Raw genomic sequence first — 21,955 nt, 5'->3', positions numbered from 1 at the left:
CTGAAAATGAAAATCTTAGGATTTCAAACGGTGAATTCAATGGCTTATTGTCTATCACGGTAGGCACAAGCAAAAGTTCTAAAAATGCTCCTGGATAACTTAATTATGGAGATTATTTATTTATTTATTAGAACACTAGAATATTTACACATTTACAACTTGACTTTAACAAACCTGTCAGTGATTTTAAAATAAGCCTGAGACCTGCTGAAAACTCCCGCATTGCTCGTCACCGTCCGGCATAAGCTATGTATTTTGCAAGCAGGGACCAGCATGGGATGCTGGTTGCTGGTTATCAGTATGGGAAGCGGATGTGCTGGTGGACCAGCTATACCGGCTAAGTTTTGCTTGAGAACCGCATGGTCCACGAGCTAGAACAGCACTATACCAGCTCTAACATAAACCAACCTCAGGACCAACTTGGAATTCATGCTGGATTTTTCAGCAGGGAAGACCTTGATTAGCTGGTTGAGATGTTCAATAAGGTAAAGTGTTCGGCAGAAGCAAGTGGTTGGTTGAGGGTCTGTGACTGTCATTCTAGATTTTACGCCTTTGCAGACCTCTACCCTAATGAGTGTGGATGTATGTGTGTGATACTATTAAAGGCTAGGAGAGGATGGGAGCTGAGCTTTGGCTGACAAGCAGAGACAGAGAAAGAAAGACAGCAGGGGGAAGAAACGAACAACACTCTCATTAGTATCACTAAGGAAACGAAACGGACGAGTGTCTTCCTTTGACGTAGGACAAATCAAAAGTCCAAAATAAGCATCAAATCTTCTTACACTGCAAAAGCAAGTGTTAAAAAGTTAGACAATAGGTTTGAATTGGAATAAACCAGGCTTAAAACTGAATGTAACTGGCAGATTAATCACTGTCAGGGTGAAGTTTGTCAATCTGCAGCTACGGTAGTCCTCTGACGTCACGGTGCCCAGCTAACCGCGGAGTGGCTAACCATTCATTGGCAGCTAAGTCAGTTGCTATTGTCAGTCTTGTTATTGTTCGGAGAAGTGGTTTGTGTGTACAGCTAAGGGGTTAGACTGTTTGCCAGACGCTTCCGTGTAGGCGTCATATACTGACGCTTTTGAAATTTCGTCTACATCCAACGCACATGGCACCCTTTAGCGTCAATATGAGACGCAGATATATATGGGCCAGAAAGCACCTCCTAGTGGTCTAACCCTAAACCTACCATAACTGAACAAAGCTCTGTGCGTGTTATATTGACGCTAAAGGGTGCCATGTGCGTTGGATTTAGACGAAATTTCAAAAGTGTCACTATATGACGCCCTAAGATGAGAACGTGTTGGCCAATACCAGTCCGGGTCTTTCCTGTTTGAGGCCAAGCCCCCTCCGCTGGTAATTCCTGTGCCCTTATTACAAACCCAATTCCATAAAAGTTGGGACACTGTACAAATTGTGAATAAAAACAGAATGCAATGATGTGGAAGTTTCAAATTTCAATATTATATTTAGAATACAACATAGATGACATATCAAATGTTGAAAGTGAGACATTTTGAATTGCCATGCCAAATATTGGCTCCTTTTGGATTTCATGAGAGCGACAAATTCCAAAAAAGTTGGGACAGGTAGCAATAAGAGGCCAGAAAAGTTAAATGTACATATAAGGAACTGCTGGAGGACCAATTTGCAACTTATTAGGTCAATTGGCAACATGATTGGGTATAAAAGATCAGTATCAGAAGTCAAGATGGGCAGAGGATCACCCATTCCCCCAATGCTGAGGCAAAAAATAGTGGAGCAATATCAGAAAGGAGTTTCTCAGAGAAAAATTGCAAAGAGTTTGAAGTTATCATCATCAATAGTGCATAATATCATCCAAAGATTCAGAGAATCTGGAACAATCTCTGTGCATAAGGGTCAAGGCCGGAAAACCATACTGAATGCCCGTGATCTTCGGGCCCTTAGACGGCACTGCATCACACACAGGAATGCTACTGTAATGGAAATCGCAACATGGGCTCAAGAATACTTCCAGAAAACATTGTCAGTGAACACAATCCACCGTGCCATTCACCGTTGCCGGCTAAAGCTCTATAGGTCAAAAAAGAAGCCATATCTAAACGGGAACCAGAAGCGCAGGCGTTTTCTCTGGGCCAAGGCTCATTTAAAGTGGACTCTAGCAAAGTGGAAAACTGTTCTGTGGTCAGACGAATCAAAATTTGAAGTTCTTTTTGGAAAACTGGGACGCCATGTCATCCGGACTAAAGAGGACAAGGACAACCCAAGTTGTTATCAGCGCTCAGTTCAGAAGCCTGCATCTCTGATGGTATGGGGTTGCATGAGTGCGTGTGGCATGGACAGCTTACACATCTGGAAAGGCACCATCAATGCTGAAAGGTATATCCAAGTTCTAGAACAACATATGCTCCCATCCAGACATCGTCTCTTTCAGGGAAGACCTTGTATTTTCCAACAAGACAATGCCAAACCACATACTGCATCAATTACAACATCATGGCTGCGTAGAAGAAGGATCCGGGTACTGAAATGGCCAGCCTGCAGTCCAGATCTTTCACCCATAGAAAACATTTGGCGCATCATAAAGAGGAAGATGCAACAAAGAAGACCTAAGACAGTTCAGCAGCTAGAAGCCTTTATTAGACAAGAATGGGACAACATTCCTATTCCTAAACTTGAGCAACTTGTCTCCTCAGTCCCCAGACGTTTGCAGACTGTTATTAAAAGAAGAGGGGATGCCACACAGTGGTAAAAATGGCCTTGTCCCAACTTTTTTGAGATGTGTTGATGCCATGAAATTTAAAATCAACTTATGTTTCCCTTAAAATTATGCATTTTCTCAGTTTAAACATTTGATATGTCATCTATGTTGTATTCTAAATATAATATTGAAATTTGAAACTTCCACATCATTGCATTCTGTTTTTATTCACAATTTGTACAGTGTCCCAACTTTTATGGAATTCGGTTTGTATGATGATGTGATTTATTTATTTTTATACAATTGACCAATAAAGTATTGTTACTTTTTATCGAAAGCACGTCTCTGTCTAGTACATCTTGTGTGTATTATCAAGAACCTGTTCGCCCTAGATTAGGTATTCAACAATTATGGTGCAAAATATATCTTGGTGGGAGAGGCACCAGGTGGCGTAGTCGGGAACCGTTAAGTTAGATCAGTTCAAAGTCATCCAATAAAGGGTCACATACTGTATATCCTTCAAATGGTCAAGCATGTATATTGAAGCAACACCAAGCAACTTTTCCTCTGCGGTCACCCTACTGGTTGGAAGCGGAATTGTCCATAACTGTTGTCGTAAATAATTTAGCCTACCGCAGCCTACTGTCGCACGCGCATGCTCTGTTTATCCAGCGGCGGCTTTGGAATCAACAATGGCCACAGACAAGGTAGAGTATGATGCATGATTTTATGAAAGTGTAGTTGTAGTCTACTGTCGAGTACGATCCACCAATCACCAACTGTAACACCTGCCGTAAAGCAAGTCAAATTTGTGGTTTTCTTATGTCTCATTCGCACTACAGAAACGCGACCCGATCTGGCAATCTTACATAGCGTGAATATATCAGATAAAGGACCACAAAGTGGTGGCATAAGTACATTTCACAATTTCACGACTTGATGAACCACTGAAACGATTTTGAAAACATTATTTTAAGGTAAAAATTCTTACTTAGTGTTGCTTTAACAATACATTTAAAAACAACTGCATTACGTTCAAAGGCCAGAGTCTCAGAGTGAGTCACAGACTGTTAGTTAGTGAATAATTCTAATAGTGTTGCTGTGCTTCAGGAAAACAAAGACATTTTCACTATAATGGCAGCAGAGATGGCTAGAATGAAAAATGAGATTTTCAGTAAATAACTTCTTAAAGGGACAGTATTTGATTTTCCCAGCTAGAGGTTGCATATTCAAAACAATAACAAAGGCATAGCTTGATGTGAAGGATCGAGGAATGATGGGATTTGTCATCTTCACCTCCACTGCTGATGGAAATCAGTCTGACAAATCCTGCTCATGGATGAGGTAATGGAATAAATATTTTATATAATTCGAATGAATTAGCCACAAGTTACTGCTATACTAATACATGTCACTATTGTCGAATGAAGTGGCAGTGAAGCAGCGCAGTTTTAAGTGTTCAAAACAATCATCCTAAAAGTCCATTTGAACATACCCACAGCATTTGCAAAAAGAGCAAACAATAATGAATAATTGTGGTCCATGTCGATTGTGGAAACTAAAAAAGAGTGGCGTGCTAGACGCTACACAACTAATACTTCTGCATTTTTTCATGGGCAGTAAAAGTGGAAACAGAGGATAACGTGAACATGCCACCATTGACAGGTGACGCAATGAGGAGGGACTTTACAGTTAAAACAACAAATTTCTCTGGATTTAAACAAACATTGTTTGAAACATTTGGGACAATGTTAGTAGTAAACAAGTGAACAAAATATAACACTGTGCTAGTGGTTTTGGGATATTTTAAAGCCAAAAAAATCTTACATATTGTGCCTTTAAAGCTTGACAAATCCATTAATTATTCACATTAGTTGTATGGTAAAAGCAGCCTGGACAATGCTGCTTTTCAGTCTTTTAGGTGCCATGGATGGACCCATGAATATGATCCTCATCATGTGAGTATCTATATAGTTTTTTTTTTTTTTTTTTTTTTTTTTAGAAAATCTAAAATATATTTGGAAAATATTGTCTTTTAAACAGCTACATTATTAGCCTTCGTATTTTTCCTACTCATATTACATAGTTAGATAGACTAATTATTTATTTACTCATTCTTTTACTTATTTATTTTAGTCATTTTAATTATTTAAATCTCATTTTAGTTATTTATTAGAATCTTTTTTAATTCTTTTTACATTTTAACACTGTTATTTATTTGTCCTTTTTCAGTGGATTCTGCTTCATCAGCCCCAATTCAGTTACAGGATCAGATGTATACTACAAAAACCCTCTAAAGTAGTTACCCTCAAAACATACCGTTTCTAAACTTTATCCCTACGAGAGGTTTGTTACTGGGAAAAGGTACACCGAGGACAAATTGGATTTTTTTTCACAGTTTTTTTTACTAATGATAATTCCACTTGGGTAATGTAATGAACCAGTGCACATACACAAAAGACACACATATATTGACATGCAATAATGCTAGTGTGAGTAAATGCCCTTCCTTAGTCCACTGTAAAGGAATGTCTTCTCCGCAGGGCTGCTGATGGGTCAGCTAGATTACAGCTCCTCTGACCTACAACAACCTGCTTGTCTAGACAGCTTTGGGTTGGAGCAGATCCCCCTCTTCTTAGCACCACCGTGGTGACTGGGTTTGTATGAGGTAAAGCCTTCAGAGCGTCACATTGAGTCACACAATACCTGCATTGATGCTCTGACTTGTCTGTCTCTGCTAATCTTTCTCTCTCAATCTAGTCTTAAACTTACTGTCTTTCTGAGGCCATATTCTCTCTGTTAGACTATTCTTTTGTTCTCTGGTGTCATCTTTCTCTTACCCACTAAAAACATTTATTTGTCTTTCATACTATTAGTCTTGTCCAATATCCTGCCCTTGTTTTTGAATCACCCCCACTCACTTTCCACTCAAATGGTAAGCAGTTTACGTAAGATGCTTTTCAGGATGCTGAACAAAATTGTACAGTCAACGATACTACCTTGACATTCTTTCTTTTTTTTTTTAATAGTTTTGAATGACTCTAAATCTTCAGGTGTAATTCAGCAAATCTGAGATAGACCATTAATGGAAGATCGGATACTTGGTTAAAATAATTAATTAGTTGTGCATGCATTGCAAAACACACTCAGAACACTTTAGCATGCCCTAGTGTAGCATTGTGATAGCAACTTCTGCATGGGCAAGCACCATAACAACACAAATTAAATCCAAGTGCAATTTCTGTTCCACTTGCTTGCAGCACCAAATGGAATTGCAAATAAAATGTTTGTTAACAAAACACTTCCTCCATCTGCTATAGTTTGGAAAAATAGGTAACCTTGCCTTCAAAACCATTGGTTGAGTCAATGTTGAACACATAGGGCATTATTTTAACGATCTAAGTGCATACTCTGAAGCGCACGCAGGAAGTGCACTAAGGGCGTGTCCGAATCCACTTTTGCTAGTTTAAGGACGGGAAAAAATGGTTGACGCATCTGGCACATGGTCTAAAATGGTTATACTATTCTCTAATGAGTAATGGGTGTGTTTTGGGCATTACATGCAATAAACCAATCAGAGTCTCATCTCCAATTCCCTTTAGAAGCCAGATTTGTTATTTAATTAGATGGCAGAATGTCCAATGCTATATGGGAGATTACAGCGTGCAAGCAGACCATCCATTTGTGCGTTGTGGACCCACCTATTAGGCGCACATTACTAACACGCTCTTTAAATAACAAAAAAATATTGCGCCATTGACTTTTTGACTTTTATTATTTCAGTTGCCTCAAAATAGCAACGCAACAATGCGCCTGAACACACCTCGTTTTCAGACCAACACGCCCAATGAACAAATGGCCACAAATGCATTTGCTATTTAAACAACGTGGAGCGGGATGTGAAAACTATCAAATGTGCCGGGCTGAAACTAGCAAAAAAACATTTGTATTGCGCCAGCCGCCCGGTGTATAATAGGGCCCATAGTTTTTAAACGTTTTGAGAAAATCAATACAGTTGTCTTTCTGCACAATCAGCAATGATTATTTAAAAGCAAAACTTTGCATACAGCAGCTTAATTAAGACATTTTGGGTGAACATTCAACTTTATGCAGACAAGGATGAGAAAGTGCGGGGCTGAGAACCACTGGATAACCCTAACCTGAAGCCTATCATAAAATCAAAAGAAGCCACTCGTCTGGATAGTCGTTTTAAGACAGCTATGCACCAGTTCTGTGGTCAATGGCATGTCACAGAGCATGAAGTGAATTACATATGAAAATCATGTCCTTAGTCAAAATTTAGAGCAAAAACATTTAATAAAGGTTAGAAGTTAAGACCACATTCTTGCAGAGAGTCTATATGTTACCAAGAGAGAGATAGAAGGTCAAGATGAAAGACTTAGGGAAAAAAAGGAGAAAGAGAAAGAGAGAAGAGGAGAGAGATGAGTAAAAGCAGAACCACATTCAGGAACATTTTCAGCTAGACTGAAGTTAAATAGCCATAATTATCTACAATCACAGTGAGTTAAATATATATGCGGATACAGAGCTGCGCAGAGGTATCCCTTATAAACACTTAGATAAGCCACAAATATGCTATATTCTCAATCCACACACATTACAGGCACACACGCATATGTCTGTACTCACTCACACTGGCCTTATCATGCATTCATAAACTGTAACAAACACACAATCAAAACCAACAACTTCAATGATCTGTGGTTAATACAACACAAAAGCTGTCAGATTATTCTTATACTCCACCTCCACTTCACAAATGGAAACAGGCAGTGAGCAGAACTTGTCCTCTTAACAAATTTTACTATTGTTCCATATTAAAAGAGAGGAGGCCTCAAAATAACCCTTGAAAAGCTGATTACCATCACTGTGAGCATCAGTAAGAAAACATTTTGTCATTTTAACACAAATCAACTGAACAACAAATAAAAAATGATTACATGAGTCTTGAAGGAATGTTAGATTCATATGTTGATAATATATTGTTACTTTAAGATCAGTATTATTCTAATAAGGAGATAATATTTAAAAAAAATACCACTAATTATGTTCTGTGAGAAGACCACTGACAGTTTTGAATTGGGCTACAGTAATGGAGCAAATAAAGTTTAGTAGTGTACAGTGATTTTACCTTTGCTGTCCTTCCTGCTGCTCTGATGAACTCTCAATTCATCTGATTTGATGAAATCAATGCTGGCATATGTGTTGATGCTGGAGGTGGTGTTTCCTCCAGCTCCACCAAATCCCCCAGTCAACCCTCCAACTACAGGAGAGAAAAATGAGTGAGGGCCAGAAGGTCCATCCACACTGGTTTGATTCTCCTTACTGACTAAGTCTAAATCAATGTAGTTCAGGCCTTGCTCTAGGTTTAAGGAAGATGCCTGAGCAGCAGGAAGAGTTGCCACTCCAGGGCTGGCACACTGTGGAGAGGGTGGCTGATTATTAGACCAAAGGTTGTTCTCTAATCCTTGCTGTCGTGGTGGACCACAATGTGGTGCTTCAGGAAAAGGAGAAGGGGAAGCAGAGGGGGAGTGGTTGAGAGTTGGAGGTGCTATGAATGTCTCAGAGCGATGCCGCCTTCTTGCTGTTGATTCCACCCTCACTAGATGGGCACCCTGATCCACATTTGAAAAAGCTTTGGGTGAAGGATAATTCGTGTTATGCTCCTGCTCCATGGAGGATGGTAGAGGTGTTTGGCCAGGTTTAGGGGACATGGATGTTTTATCTCCATCCAATCCAAATTTCATCTCAGTATAGTCTTTAAAAGGTGCAGCAGTGACATCTGTAGATGTCAAGCTTGAAATGCTGCTCTTCCTGAGTCCCATTTCCACTTCTTGTTTTACATAAGAAGCTCTGTTGATCTCCTCTCTGACCTTTGGAGCAGGTTTAAAAGAAGAGAGAGGAGTGAGAGAAGGCGAGTTACCCAAGTCCATGTTCACATATTCAGAGGATAAAGAGATAGAGGTGGAGAGGGGTGCTGAGAAGCTCCGGGGAAGGTTGGCAGATCCACCTTGACATGGCTGTGGTCGGTGAAAGGCTCTTTGTTGTCTTTGTGCCATGGAGTTCCCTGGCTCAGCTGTAGTCCTCCCCTTGCTATGTCCTCTTCGCTCACTCTGATAAATAATGCTCACATACTCTCCAGGGCTCAAGGATGCAGTTGGGAGCAAAGTCTCCCTGACTCTCGGCAACGTATTGGCTTTGGACATATCCACAAAAAAGTTGGACAACTTGTCCTTTCTTGGCTGTAAATGACCCTGTTTCTGAAACCCTGGCCCACATTTCTGCTGGTGATTGTGTTGGGCTGAAACTTTGGGGTGAGCTCCCCCTACCCTGTGTCCTGTGGTCAGTCTGGCTGCTCTTCCCACTCCACCAACAGACAGAGACAACGACCTGTCTTCAAGGCTTTCACTGCTAGCTGAACTAGAGGAGAAAGAGGATGAGGACAGAGAGAGTTGTCCACCCCCACCTGAGCCCACAGGTGTGTCCCCTCCACAATGGTAACCAACCTTTCCCCCAGCTTCACCTCTACCCACACAAACCCTATCCAGATCATTTTCAAAACGGGTTGAGAGGGCAGTGTGTTTATATGAACGTGGCAGCGAAAAATAAGAATAGACCATCTTTGGCTGCTGTGGTTGCTGCTCTGGGTGTGATGGAGGAGTACTGCAAGCTGACCTGGCACTAATAGGTGACATGTTCATGTAGTCGCTGCCCGCCCGACTCTCCATGCTGCCCCTGCTGCCCCAAATGCATCCACTGAGGCCATGCAAGTCTGGTGAACAGCTACTGTTTGGAGACATCATCATGTAGCCCTCATTAATGGGTAGGCGGATTTGCTGAGGGGGTGTGACACTACTATTGGGAGTCATAGCCATGTATTCATCTCCACCCTTTGGCACTACATCTGAACCAGAAACTGATAGTGACAATGAAGCAGGAGGAGCTGTAACACCTGGCAACATGGACATGTAGCCACTCTCAATTGAGGAGTCTTCAGGCCCCCCTTTAGTACTGACACCTTTGTCTGCTGAATTTTCCTGCACCAATGATGTTGTAGCTGAACCCCCTGAGCCTCGGCGTGAAATGAAAGACTCTCTACTTGCACTGCGTGACATCACTGCATAGTCTTCTTCATCCTCTTCTTCCTCCTCCCTGCGGTGTGGGACCAAACGCTCCTGGGTAGAGGTGGGGGGTAAGGAAGCACGCTTGCTGAGCAGCCGGCGGTCACCCTCACACTCGCGACTAGATGAACGACGAAGAACCCTGCGTCCATGAACACGTTTGTGAGACCCTTCTCTGTGACCCATCAGGATATAACTAGCTCTACCTTCAACAAGGGCACCAGGGAGCCCTGAGGCAAGCAGGGAGTGCTCTGCGGGGCTGGAGCCATACTCATCTGAGGAACCATAATCACTGGGTGATCCTGACATGGACACTCTCTGAGGAATTCGAGCATAAGTGCAAATGGGCACTGTTCCAAAGGCAGCTCCACCTAAACCACATTCTGACCCATGACCAGAACTGGATGAGAGGCTGGGAGCTGGGGAAGGTGCAGGGTTTGGGGTGTATCGTGCTAGGCTGAGGGTGATCTTCGCTGGGGTGGGTGCTCGTGTGGGTTTAGGCCTCAGGGTCGGGGTAGTTGAACAGGATGAACCGTTGAGGCTCGGACTTGTGCTGAGCGCTGTTGCTCTGCCCCCTCCATCCTCTGTACGGGCCCCAATGCTGGCTGTCCGTGACCTAGAGAATCCGTGCCGTGGAGTTGGAGACGTGTTGGTGTTCGAGACTCCAGGAGTTTCCGTTCTAGCACGTCTGGAAAAACCAACCTGGGAAGGTGGTAGATTTGGGTGGTGTCGTCTAGAAGGTACACTGATAGGGTTAGAGGCAGTTCCTCCTCCACAGCTCACACCAACAGTTTGGGATTTGCTTCTTTGACGAAACTCTTCACTCAGAGCCTTCATGGCCTCAAGAAGGGTCTCATGCATGTTCTGTGCCACCACTGAATCCTCTACTTGCATCCAGAATTCTCCAGGGCCTGTCATGGCAGAACGACCCACTTCAATGAAAAAGAAGTTCTCTGAGTGGCCACAGCGTCGAACATTCATCAGCTGGAGGACCACAGCTGCAACATCAGAGTTGAGTTTGACAAAGTTGACTGTTTTGTCTGTTAAGCAAAGTCTGTAGATTCCAACTAGATTCCTGGCCTGGCCCAAACCTTTTGGCCAGACTTTAACTTGCCAGACCTCCTTAAAGGCAGGACCAGGGGAAGGCAATTCACAGTCTCCTCCACTGCCACACTCATCAGGAGTCTTACCTACAGATACAAAATAAAAAGATAGAAACACAAAATAAAAATGTAATAAACATGCATATATTTAAATAAATTGTAAATCCCCACATAGGAAGACAAAGGAAGTTTTTTGTTATCAAGCCAAACTAATATAAATAAAAAAGTCACTTGTTAGTCACATCATTAAAGTTTGGAGTAGAACTGTATTAGTGGAAAAAAAATTCTGCTTAAAAATTAAAGTTGTGAAAAATACTATACTTCACTATATTTTCATTATAGTGCTCCTCTAACCCAAAGTTATCTACTTAAAACAATATTTTATGTAATTCACAAATTATTTAGTTTCATTTCTACTAATTCTCTGTGTGTGTGTGTGTGTGTGGGGGGGGGGGGGGGGGGTAAACTTTTTTTATTTCTCTAAATTATTTAATAAGATTTAAGTTGTGGAGTAGATGAAAAATTTAGCTTTTAGTTAAGAAAATGGTTAAGAACGAGAAAGCACTGCGCCCATCAAACCACAAATTTTTATATAATATATAATATGATATATAATATAAACGGTTGCATAATATAATACATATATTAGTGTATTGATTTGGCTTAATTAGTGTATAAAACTTTATCTGACCAATATATGTTGCCGATTTCGAGGCGATCTTGTAAAAAAAAATAATAAAAAAAATAGAGAAATCTCCGTGCAGTTGCTGGATACAAACACTACAGTCAAGTGAAGCCATTATAGCCTTTACGGATGCAAATTAAACCGAGGAAGGCTTATAGAATCGCTTGCTCGGCAACGAATGTCTCCATATCATCACACGGATGGCCTGGCCTGCTGTTCAACTCGGTGATCGGTTCATTTAGTGGCGGGTTCATATTCTACCAAAACACGAGGGATAGGGCAAGAGGAGACCCGTATGCCAATAATCACGCATGCACGGCTGCCGCGGCTCCCCTCCCCGGCAGAATCGCTATGACAGAAATGTAGGTTACACGTACAACATGCACAAATGTGTAGAAAAACAAAAACAGTCCTGACTCCTGAGCGCTGCAGCAGCGCTGCACCACTCTCGCACTACGCGCTATAGTAGGCTACGGTAGTTGTGTCTAGTAATAAGAGCATTCGAGTAGCAACATCTTGATTTTCTCTAAAAATTTAAATCAAAATCAAATTATTAATTTGTTTATTCATGCATGCATTGTGTGGTTCTATATGCACCATATTCAATCTAGCCATTTTAATACCGCTTTAGCGTCCACATTTCCAGGTGTGGTGGGTAGCCTACAATAAACAGACGGGTGGGGTAGAACGTGCATTTTGAATCCAAACGGCTTTGCAAATATAGATCCTCTGAAGCCAAGGGGGCTCCCATCATCAACACGCAAGTTGATGGGCAGTTTAAGAAACTACAACCGCCAAGGCATGATGCTGCAGCAGCATATGCGAAAGACAGGTCATTCACGAATTCGACTCAAGGGTACAACACAATGCCAACATTCTTACTTACATTTACACTGTAGATCCAGCATGGCCTGGTACCATTCGTTTTGGACCTCCTCAGTGTCCGCGGCGATGGCAAAGCTCTCCCCGCGGGTATACAGCACTATCATGTGCTTATTCTTAGAATCTGCCCGTTTGTTGATGTTGAAGCAAGAGTCTAGGTTCACTGCCTTCTTTGGGACTGGTGATTTGCTTCGGAATTTCTTTTCGTTTTCATAATATTCTAGTCTGGCCGGGCCCTGCTCCGACGCAGCCCGGAGAACGAAAAAGCGCCGGTGCATAGATTTCTGCTTGCGGAGATAACCGCTTTTCCGCACGTCCTCGTAGCTCTGCTGCTCCATCGCCACCTGGTTCTCCATTGCTGGGCGAGTTGCTTGGGGTGTTTTTATCCACCAATGCCTGCCTAAAATCTGTGGTATGTTTTACATTCGTTCATGATAGCAGCAGTCCTCTTTTCTCTCATCACGCAATCATGAGCCCTCGAGGAGAGCCCAAATACGCGCTTGAGATTGTTTTCCTCCTGGTCCAGCACGTATGGTTGTGTGCACCCAGGCTCCACTGACAGGCGTGCACATGCGGCATGCGACGTCTGCACTAGCATGCGGTTATGCTATGTATCATCATTGCAAGCGTACCAAAATTGTTTACTGTACAGCCCTACCTCGGATGCCACCCTCTGCTTGCACGTCTATGAGACTGGTAAACCCGTATGCCAGTACATGTAGGCTACACGGTGTACACAGATCAGAACTGAGACTGCACTGATTTCAGCATTCAGTCTGCTATGGATTCGTTAAAAGATACAAACATCCTCAAGGTTTAATGAACATATTTCTTGTGCCAGATTTTCTATTAATTAAGGGTGTCTTTTAACTGCCAGTCTGGATATGAGAATTTAGAGGGAATGCATGTCGGAATTATTTTTTTAATATTTAAAAGGAAAATATACACATGATTCCAATTTTCACGTAGTATTGCATTTTTTAATTATTAAATGCGGAATCCCCCTCTCCACTGTCATTGGCAAGTCTCTTGCGCTAGTGCATCATTCATGGTGAGGCGTTTGCGACACCTGTTGGCTGCCTTTTGCAATGTTTTTGTGTCACTGCAATAAGGCGAATCTCATTTGACAGTTTTCACCCGTATCAAGACAAGATATTCATGCTAATGCAAAATTTCTTTCTGCAGTTTGCTGAATTGCATATAAATGTTATATTTACAACAGGAATATGAAACAGTTCATATTTCAGCCAAAAACGATATATTTCAGGGACTTCTTAAACGGTAATAAAATGAGATCTCAAGATTTTTTTTTAACCAACACGTTAACGTGAAAGTAAACCAAATGAATATATGTAGGCTAATGTCAAATAATTTCCTCATGTGCCGGAAACAAAACATGAGATAAATAGTGCGAAAAATCCACAGAAGAAAACGTTCAATCGCTACATTATTTGAATAGGCCTACATTTTTTTTTTTCATTTTACAAAGTGCTGTTGAATGGTAACTGTCATCTAAAATCTACTACCACCCCATCTTTAATCACAAAGCATTCGGCATGCGCTTATCAAGCCACTCAAGCGCTCACCTTCTGCGAAAAAATCTTTAGAGTCCATTCTCATATTGTTACTTTGTTGGTCCTGATGCTTTCTGGTCTCTTTATCTTTCCTCTGTCCTGTATTACTTTTAGGACGCTCTGTGGTTTACGCCGTTGTTGACAGATGCGATAAATCTCCAAACCCACGAAAATGTTCCAAATTCAAGAATGGCGCGCTCAGCTTCCGGATTACCATAAATGGGCTTATAAATTGTAATAGTAGCTTTTTCCTGATATCTTTCGTTTTTCCCTGATATCTTTCGTGGAACACCAAGGAACTTCGTTCTTTTAGGATAAGTTTCTCTGCATACTTAATTTTATTAGTGGACTCCGGTCCATCGGTTATTGATTATGATTATAATGATTTAATGTCCATAAACTATAAATACAAACAACTTTGTATTTAAAAACTAGCTTTCAATAATCACCTAAATGCATTTTTCGTGTTCTTATAGGCTATAAAAATGCGGTCAACCTATATAGCTATTAGTGAAAATTAATAACATTCTTTTTAAATATATTTAATCCCCGGATTTCTGACCTTGTGAACATGTTAATTTTGTATGTCAGTTTCACGCATGTAAATTCGCTCCACCCTTCACATGACTTTGTGAAAAGGTATACAGTCGTCAAATAGGATCATGTCCCTGTTTTTTTTTTTTTTTTTTTTTTTAGTATATTGCTATGATCCGTGTCTTAAAAATGTAAGGGTAAATTCGAGCACAAGAAAAAAGAAAACATTTAAAAAACCACAAGGACAACTGTGTCTTATTCCGGAGTTTTGTTCAATTCTTCAATATTTGACATTTTACCAGGGTCGACGACAGTGAATTATGTGTTTTTTTATGTATTTTGTTGGTTTGTTTTTTTAAGACTTAAAATGAGCTCGTTTAAAACTAAGTACAAATGGCCAGTTGTTTTATATTCACCCCATGATATTCACCCAACGAAGGGAATAATTTGGTTGGCCAGCTAATTGACGTTCGCCTCTAAAGGGTTATACGTAGAGCGGTGCTTTTCGTCTACCCTTAAGATATTGCAATATTGCCGAAAAGTTATTTTAAACGAGAAAGGGAATGGAGGTAAACGGTGGTCCTGCAAACCCCGCAGTGATCGCTGAGGTATCGTTCTCGTTTCAAGATGAACTGACTGCGACCCTTCAAAACGCGCTCGGTGTTGCGGTAGAGATCGCCGTTGCGGAGATCACCAGACTGCTTGACAGAGCGCTGAGAGATGTGCAGGGCAAGATTCAAGAGGCTCTTCGGGACAATAGTGCGCTCAAGTTTAGGCTGCAAACAGCTGAAACGCAACTTTCTACGGTGTGTGGTCGCCTAGATCAACAGCCACAGAGACGCGAGGATTTTCCCATCGGTAGTACCAAACAGTTGGTGACAAACCCTCCAATCAGCTGCGGCAAGATTCATCGTGGGGGTCGGCAGTTAAATACCCTTAGCGTAGGACAACAAACCGAGCCCATTGTGAACTCTGAAGATGATTATGAGGTATGTGGATCTAATATATTCCAGCGAGGATCAATCTGTGGGAACCAAAACGGAGGTGCGTGCGCTCAGACTTTAAACTCGGATACACTTCAGGAATCAACTCACTATAGATTAGATGACACAAATGGTAAGTTTAGCTATTTGATGTTTAAAAACTAATGCGCATGTTAAAGTTTTTCATCAGTTAAAATCACTGACTGTCATGTTGGACTCTTAATGATAGCCCAACACACCTTTAAAACTATTGGCCGATTTTGACTTCATTAGTCTTTCCTTTTTTTGCAATGTAAAGTTACAATCTATTGCTACTGTGCATGGTTTGGACTGGTTTTATGAAACTTAAGGAGGGTTACTCCCTTTTCAGACATCAAGAATGATCAACACAATATGACCAAAACTGACCGGACATGTAGTGGGACAGTTACAAGTGAGAGGTCATCCCTTGAAGTGGATGTAAAAGTGGAGAAAGATGAGAGTTATGATGAACCAAACCCAGTGTCCCTCTCTGTGGTGGAGGAGCCCAACTCAGACAGCCTTTCTCTGGCTCAGTCCCGACTATTGGAAGACTGGAGACCTGAGCCATTGCACACAGAGAGCTGCCAATCAAACATGCACTTTCAGTCCACCAACCAACACCTAGGTTAGTAGTACTTTTGTACTGTATGTATATAAATAATATGCCATGCTAATTGGGTGATATTAATTTGCACCGAATACAATTATAAACTGACAGATCCATTTAAGCACAGTAACATGCCATATTGCAAAATTTTTTACATGTGGTTTTCCCTTTTCTCTGCCTCTAGACCTAGATTTCCTGTCGTCCTCAAGCTCAGGTCAACAAACCCACTTCCCAAAGCTCCACAACAACCATTATAAGAGTCTTGTGTGCCATGCGTTTCCCCCCGGCCGGAGCCCGTATCATTGTAGCCTATGTGGGCGAGACTTCAACCGTAAGCACCATCTCAAGATTCATCAAAGGATCCATACAGGAGAGAGGCCATACACTTGCTCTATATGCAGCGCACGCTTCCGTCACGCATTGACACTCAAGCGCCACTTCCGCCTTCATACGGGAGAGAAACCCTATGTTTGTGGTCAGTGTGGAAAAAAGTTTAGAAATGATGGCGGATTGAAGGTTCATCAGTGTTCATGACAACAGTTTTCTATGTCTTGTGTTGGAGAACGAATCCAATAGAGGGTCCAAAGTTATTAAAGGGATAGTTCTCCTAAAAATTAAAATTCTGTCACCATTTACTCACACTTGTTGGGGTGACTTTGGTTAATTTTCAGATCTAGAGATGCACTGATATATCGGCCGAAATTTTTATAAATTTAAAACTATTGGCTATAGCATGAATAAGGCTGATGTAACAAACCAATGGTTTTTTAGTTAACTGTGTGAATGCACTGAGTTGTTTAATGTCTGTTGCATAACCCAGCATTTTTCTCTGGTCAAAATAATTAAATACTTCCTAAAACAAAATTAAATCTGTACAAAATGCAGCAGGACTCAACAATAAGGACTGTCCGTGGCAAGCGTGAACAACGTTTGGGACAGTTGAGTTGATAGAACGGTCACTGTCCCGATCAGGCCAGTGCTGCATTTTCATGAAAGTTTGTCCTTTGCACATGGTTATAAGCCTTACGAATTTAAATGGGTGGTTTACTGCTTCTTTCTTTGCATGATTGTGTTTGGGGTGCAATATAACATGTATTCGTGGTTTTTCTTTTTAAAAAGCCTTTTTTTTCATAAACTTAACCGTCAGCTGCTTTCTACGCTGTCATTTGAACAAGCGGTTGACTTTCTGATTCTATATGAAACCACTCCCTCAGAAACAGGCAGTGGGCTCAGATTGGTTAGTTTGGGCCGGTATATTGTGATTGGCTAAAGCTAAACTGTAGTGCACGTTGTCCGGAAAATTCGCACCCATACCTTTACGGGCGAAGTTGCATGTGTTCGTGTCAAATCTAAATAATGGTGTCGATACTGCAGTATCAGTATAAGCCAGAATCAGACCCAGAAAGCAGTGATGAAGAGAGGCAAGCAGAAACTCACTACACACGGCTCTTACAAAACGTTTCTGAATGGTAATTTGCCTATATTTTTTTAACTTTATACACGTTTGTTTTACACAATAGCATCGAACTGACTGGCTACTATACACACAAACAGCGTTGGCATTGGTTTACGTTCTTGATCAAAACGAAAATAACGGCATAAAATATATATACATGAAAAATACATTTACAACATTAGTACTTGTACAAAAATCAGGTCCATAATGTTTGTACGCGTTTGTCGTAGACACAAAATAGCATAACTAAGTTAGTAGCCTAGTGGCTATAAAGCCAGCGCTGGCATTTGATAAAAATAAAACACAAGGCTATGTCTGAAATTATACATGCTAATACATTTAAAATGATAAAGTCTTAACGTACTTACAGGTTGTGGCCCAACAACTGCTGCCTCAGGTTTTAAAGTTGGAACTGCTTCATGTTTTAATAACAGTTTCTTCTTAAATACGGCATTGAATTCGTGGAGATTCTGGAAGCTGTCTCTCGTAAAATGCGCAGCACAGAGAGCTAAATTACGATCGTCATTTTCAGGAACATAATCAAACATAAGGGAACCCCCGAACACAGAAGATCTGACAGCTGGGTGAACACAACACACTCGACGTGCCGCAGAAATATGGCCATGCCCTTTTTTGCATATTCTGGAGGGAGGGTTGATGCAAATGTATGGGTTAGTGGCGTATAAAACCCGGCTGTAGTCCCAATCGAGTCGTTTTTTTAGGCATTAAACTTCCCGATTTTTAAAAGAGGATATTTCTGTTTAGATCGAACTTTCAGCGCTGCAACTTTCCAGATACTGTTCATGCACCAACAGCAACATTACACACTATTTAAAATGAAAAAAGTGAAATCGCAATCAACCCCCCTTTAAACATTCATTTAAGAAGATGCGAAAGAGAACTCATTTCTACTCAGTTTTGTGTGCACACACATCCAAAGTTTTAGACCATGTGCAAATACTGAATTTAGTTTTTTCACTTCTAATTCACACAAAATTAAATCAAAATGGCCATCTTGGCGAGTATCCTTGTAAACATGGTCGTAAACATATCTTAAATCAACATTTGAGAATTAAAATGACAGTGTACTAGTATAATGTTCCTGCTGCTTGTTTTATTGTTAATCAAACAACAAAAGACAAACAAATCACTCACTACTCTTGCCTAAATAACGTTTGCGACTTTAATAAGTATTAAGATCTATTTAATTTAAACAATGAAGAATATATTTTACATTTGATTACATTTTTTCTGTACCTAAAACTACTGTTAGACCTACTAGAAATGCACTGTTTATTTTATATGCATCTTTGTTCTGTTGTATTTATGTTTGCATGTTGAATGTATTTTTAAACTGCTAAATTAAAATTATCAAAACACTAATTTTAATGACAAAAGTTCAAATAAGCAAGTAATAAATATCAGAATCAGCCAATAGTTGTTTTTCAATTTGTATCAGACAAAAAAAAAAATAATAATAATAATCCTATCGGTGAAAAGCTTAGAAGATTAAAAAAGGTTATAAAGGTGTCAAATTGAATCCATATGAATCAAGCCGTTTAATTCAATTCTTGTGAAGAGATATGATCTCTTTATATGATGAACAGATTTAATTTGTTTAAATGACATGAGAGTGAGTAAATAATCACAGAATTTTTATTTTTAGGTGAATTGTCCCTGGGCAGTACTCTGTTGTGCAAGTCTTTAATATGAACAGTTAGATTGAATCTTCACTCCAGAAATATTGGACACAGTCTTTTAACAGATTCTGTCAAAGACATCCATTTTGTTTGGTATCCAAAACTGTCAGCAGTTTTTTTTTTCCCTGATACCCAAAACCAGTTAACAAATAATCTTATCTGATACCCAAAATCAGGTAACAAATCTATATTTTGTCTGGTCCCCAAAACTGTATTAACTAAAATTCTTGAGGTTAACAGAGGAGTGAAATTGCAGAAAGTAGGTGATGAAGTGATGACAAAGAAAATGAGCAAGGTTTATTGAATAATCAATAAACTTTATATGTTCCAATGCTCAGACTTCCTCTGATAAATATTTTATGTATTTTATTTTATATTGTAACATGAGCTGCATTTCAACTGCTAATATTGCCTTTTAGGTATAAAAAAAGTAGAGTGGCTCAGAGTCCTAGTAAGAAATAATGTTCTGTCAGTTTCACTAACAACAATATTTTACAGATACAAGTCTCCTCGTTTTAACCAGTGCTACTTTATTGAAGTTGTGTTAAATAGGATTAGGATATGCCATTTAATAAGTAATTATTTCCATACTTGAGTTGATATCCCTGCTAACCAAAGTCCAGGCCAGAAGTAAGGCAAAACATAAGTTCAAAGCACTGGGATAATAATACATGCTATATTATATTTATTTTGTAGTCTGAATCAGTTTGTGACATGAATGAATTTATTGTTCACTTCTGTATAGCAACTGCCAAATCTTGGATTTGCTTTTTAGAAAGAAGTTTCCAACCCTGCGATGAATCTCTGTTCAGGATTGTGGTGTAAAAAATCTCTGTCTTTCTGCTCTCTGCTTTGTGCAAGTTAGTGACCAGTAGTGTGCTGGATCCTTGCTACAATCATCTTGTAAGCAGATGAAACAGAACGTGTGTTTGCATGATGTGCATTTCACAAACTTGCATCCTTTTTCATGCATAATCAGATTGTGACACTTGGGACAGGCTCTGAACATTGGACAGCCAAGCACGTTACTCTTTGGATCGGATACCACTTCACAGTTTAGCAGTGTGGAGACAAGGGGGCACAGCTCGTTGGTGCAGGCATCAGAAGTGCAGGGGTAGAGGCAGGAGCTACACAGGAGCTGAGTGGTCAGGCATTGAGTCCAGTGACACAGTTCACTTGTGGTACACCCTTTTATACATGCAGGTTTCAGTGCAGAGAAAGAAACTGGCAACTGGAAAAATGGAAGATATGGGTGCTTATTAATAAACATTTGCAGCTTCTTGAGGCTGATGGGCTTGGACAATTAAATAAAGTTAATATGCAGTGCTCACTGTGTTTGTGGGATCTGGGTTTTTTCCATTTGGGTCTGGGCATTTTTGAGATGCAGAAGTGTTGACGGATTGGTTATCCATTAGTGTTTGAGAGGGAGGAGAAAGCACCTTTGCAGACTACAGAAGATAAAATGACTAATTTGATCAGTGTAATCCAATGCCTTAAACAGCCGCACTGCCAGCATAGTGTAGTGTACATGAGGCTTTACAGTCTTTTTGATCGGCCATTTTTAAACTGCTTTATATCTGACTGCAATATCACAGCAAAAGGTCTTTAACAAAAAAAAAAGTGTTCTTACCTTTAAAATGATTCCCTCCTGGCTAAGATCATCAGTCTGATTGCACACCTGTGAATTCCCTACAGAACAATTATACGATTAACAAGCTCCGGTTTGGCATGTTGCGTCATTCTTTTCTCAGGACAAGTGAAAGTAAAAGTCTTTTTTGATGGTTGTAAATATATTTATAAACAAACTTGTTTATAATCAGTTATACATTTTAAATGGTAAAGTAATAAACAAAACAATTACCAGCTCCCATTGTTGTCTTTCTTCTTGCAACCCACCGTATAACTGTTTGTCTCGCACTTCTCAGCTCTTCCTTATTTGTGTTTATATGTGCATTTTTCACACAGTATTTCCTGGTTCTTTGTTTCATCTGATCTGTTTGAGTGAGATTTAAAAATAAAAAATTCTCACTGTAAATATCAATGCTGTGTTGTCGATCTGTTGTTCTGTGTAGAAATGAATGATTTGTTTACAGGAACAACCCATGAGTTCCGGAAAGTCCGGTGGTTACTTACTAAGGGTTATGACGTGATAATCATGTCTTTAGTGCTTTGAAATCTTTTGTCTATTTGTAAATTAAAAGAGGGTCCATAATAAATTCCATAATGTTCCATAATATGTAAATATATATTTGAACTGTTTGTGAGATTCATGAAAGTCAATTATTGTAAGTTTCTTTTTAACATGCTGACCACATTTAAAGGGGTCATGAACTGCGTTGTTTTCTCATAATGTTTTCTGGGGTACAATTATGATGTTAGTATTTTTTTACTTCAAAAATTGTCATAATTTAGAAATAAAAGGCATTTTGCTAGCCTGATTTTAGCCTCTGATTTGAACAGTCTGTTTGAAGTGGCGTGTCTGCTGAGCAACTTCAGTGTAAACGCCCACTGCTGTGAATGGCTGACATCTTTGCATATGAAATAGCTAGTATTACATGTGGAACTCTGTTGAAAACTTTTAGCAT

At 40.1% G+C, this 21,955-nt stretch overlaps 2 protein-coding genes across 3 annotated transcripts in view; one reads left to right on the top strand and one right to left on the bottom strand.

The window, feature by feature from the left end:
• LOC120469648 (insulin receptor substrate 1-B) overlaps window positions 1-21,737 on the bottom strand; it is a 28,158-nt gene extending 6,421 nt beyond the window's left edge. Inside the window, exons 1-3 of one of the 2 annotated variants that reach the window (XM_089130226.1) lie at window positions 21,232-21,737; window positions 21,001-21,059; window positions 7,836-11,015 (exon numbers count right to left, since the gene is read on the bottom strand). In XM_089130226.1, coding sequence (XP_088986352.1) covers window positions 7,836-10,806 — 2,971 coding nt within the window. In that variant the 5' untranslated portion in view covers window positions 10,807-11,015; window positions 21,001-21,059; window positions 21,232-21,737. Of the gene's footprint in view, window positions 1-7,835; window positions 11,016-12,499; window positions 13,683-21,000; window positions 21,060-21,231 lie in introns of those variants that run through there. The other variant, XM_039658758.2, reaches the window with a different exon arrangement.
• On the top strand, window positions 14,742-21,411 carry LOC120469649 (uncharacterized). The gene is made up of 3 exons (XM_039658759.2): window positions 14,742-15,719; window positions 15,957-16,232; window positions 16,399-21,411. Exons 1-3 carry the CDS (start codon window positions 15,167-15,169, stop codon window positions 16,746-16,748), a joined length of 1,179 nt encoding a protein of 392 aa, XP_039514693.1. The 5' UTR covers window positions 14,742-15,166; the 3' UTR covers window positions 16,749-21,411.
• Window positions 21,738-21,955: the final 218 nt, after the last annotated feature.

Source organism: Pimephales promelas, chromosome 4, assembly GCF_988280905.1.
Source record: "Pimephales promelas chromosome 4, fPimPro1.hap1.1, whole genome shotgun sequence".
NCBI classification, from domain to species: Eukaryota; Metazoa; Chordata; class Actinopteri; order Cypriniformes; family Leuciscidae; genus Pimephales; species Pimephales promelas.
Note: the sequence above shows the minus strand (reverse complement) of the source record. Positions and strands in the feature narration are given on the sequence as shown.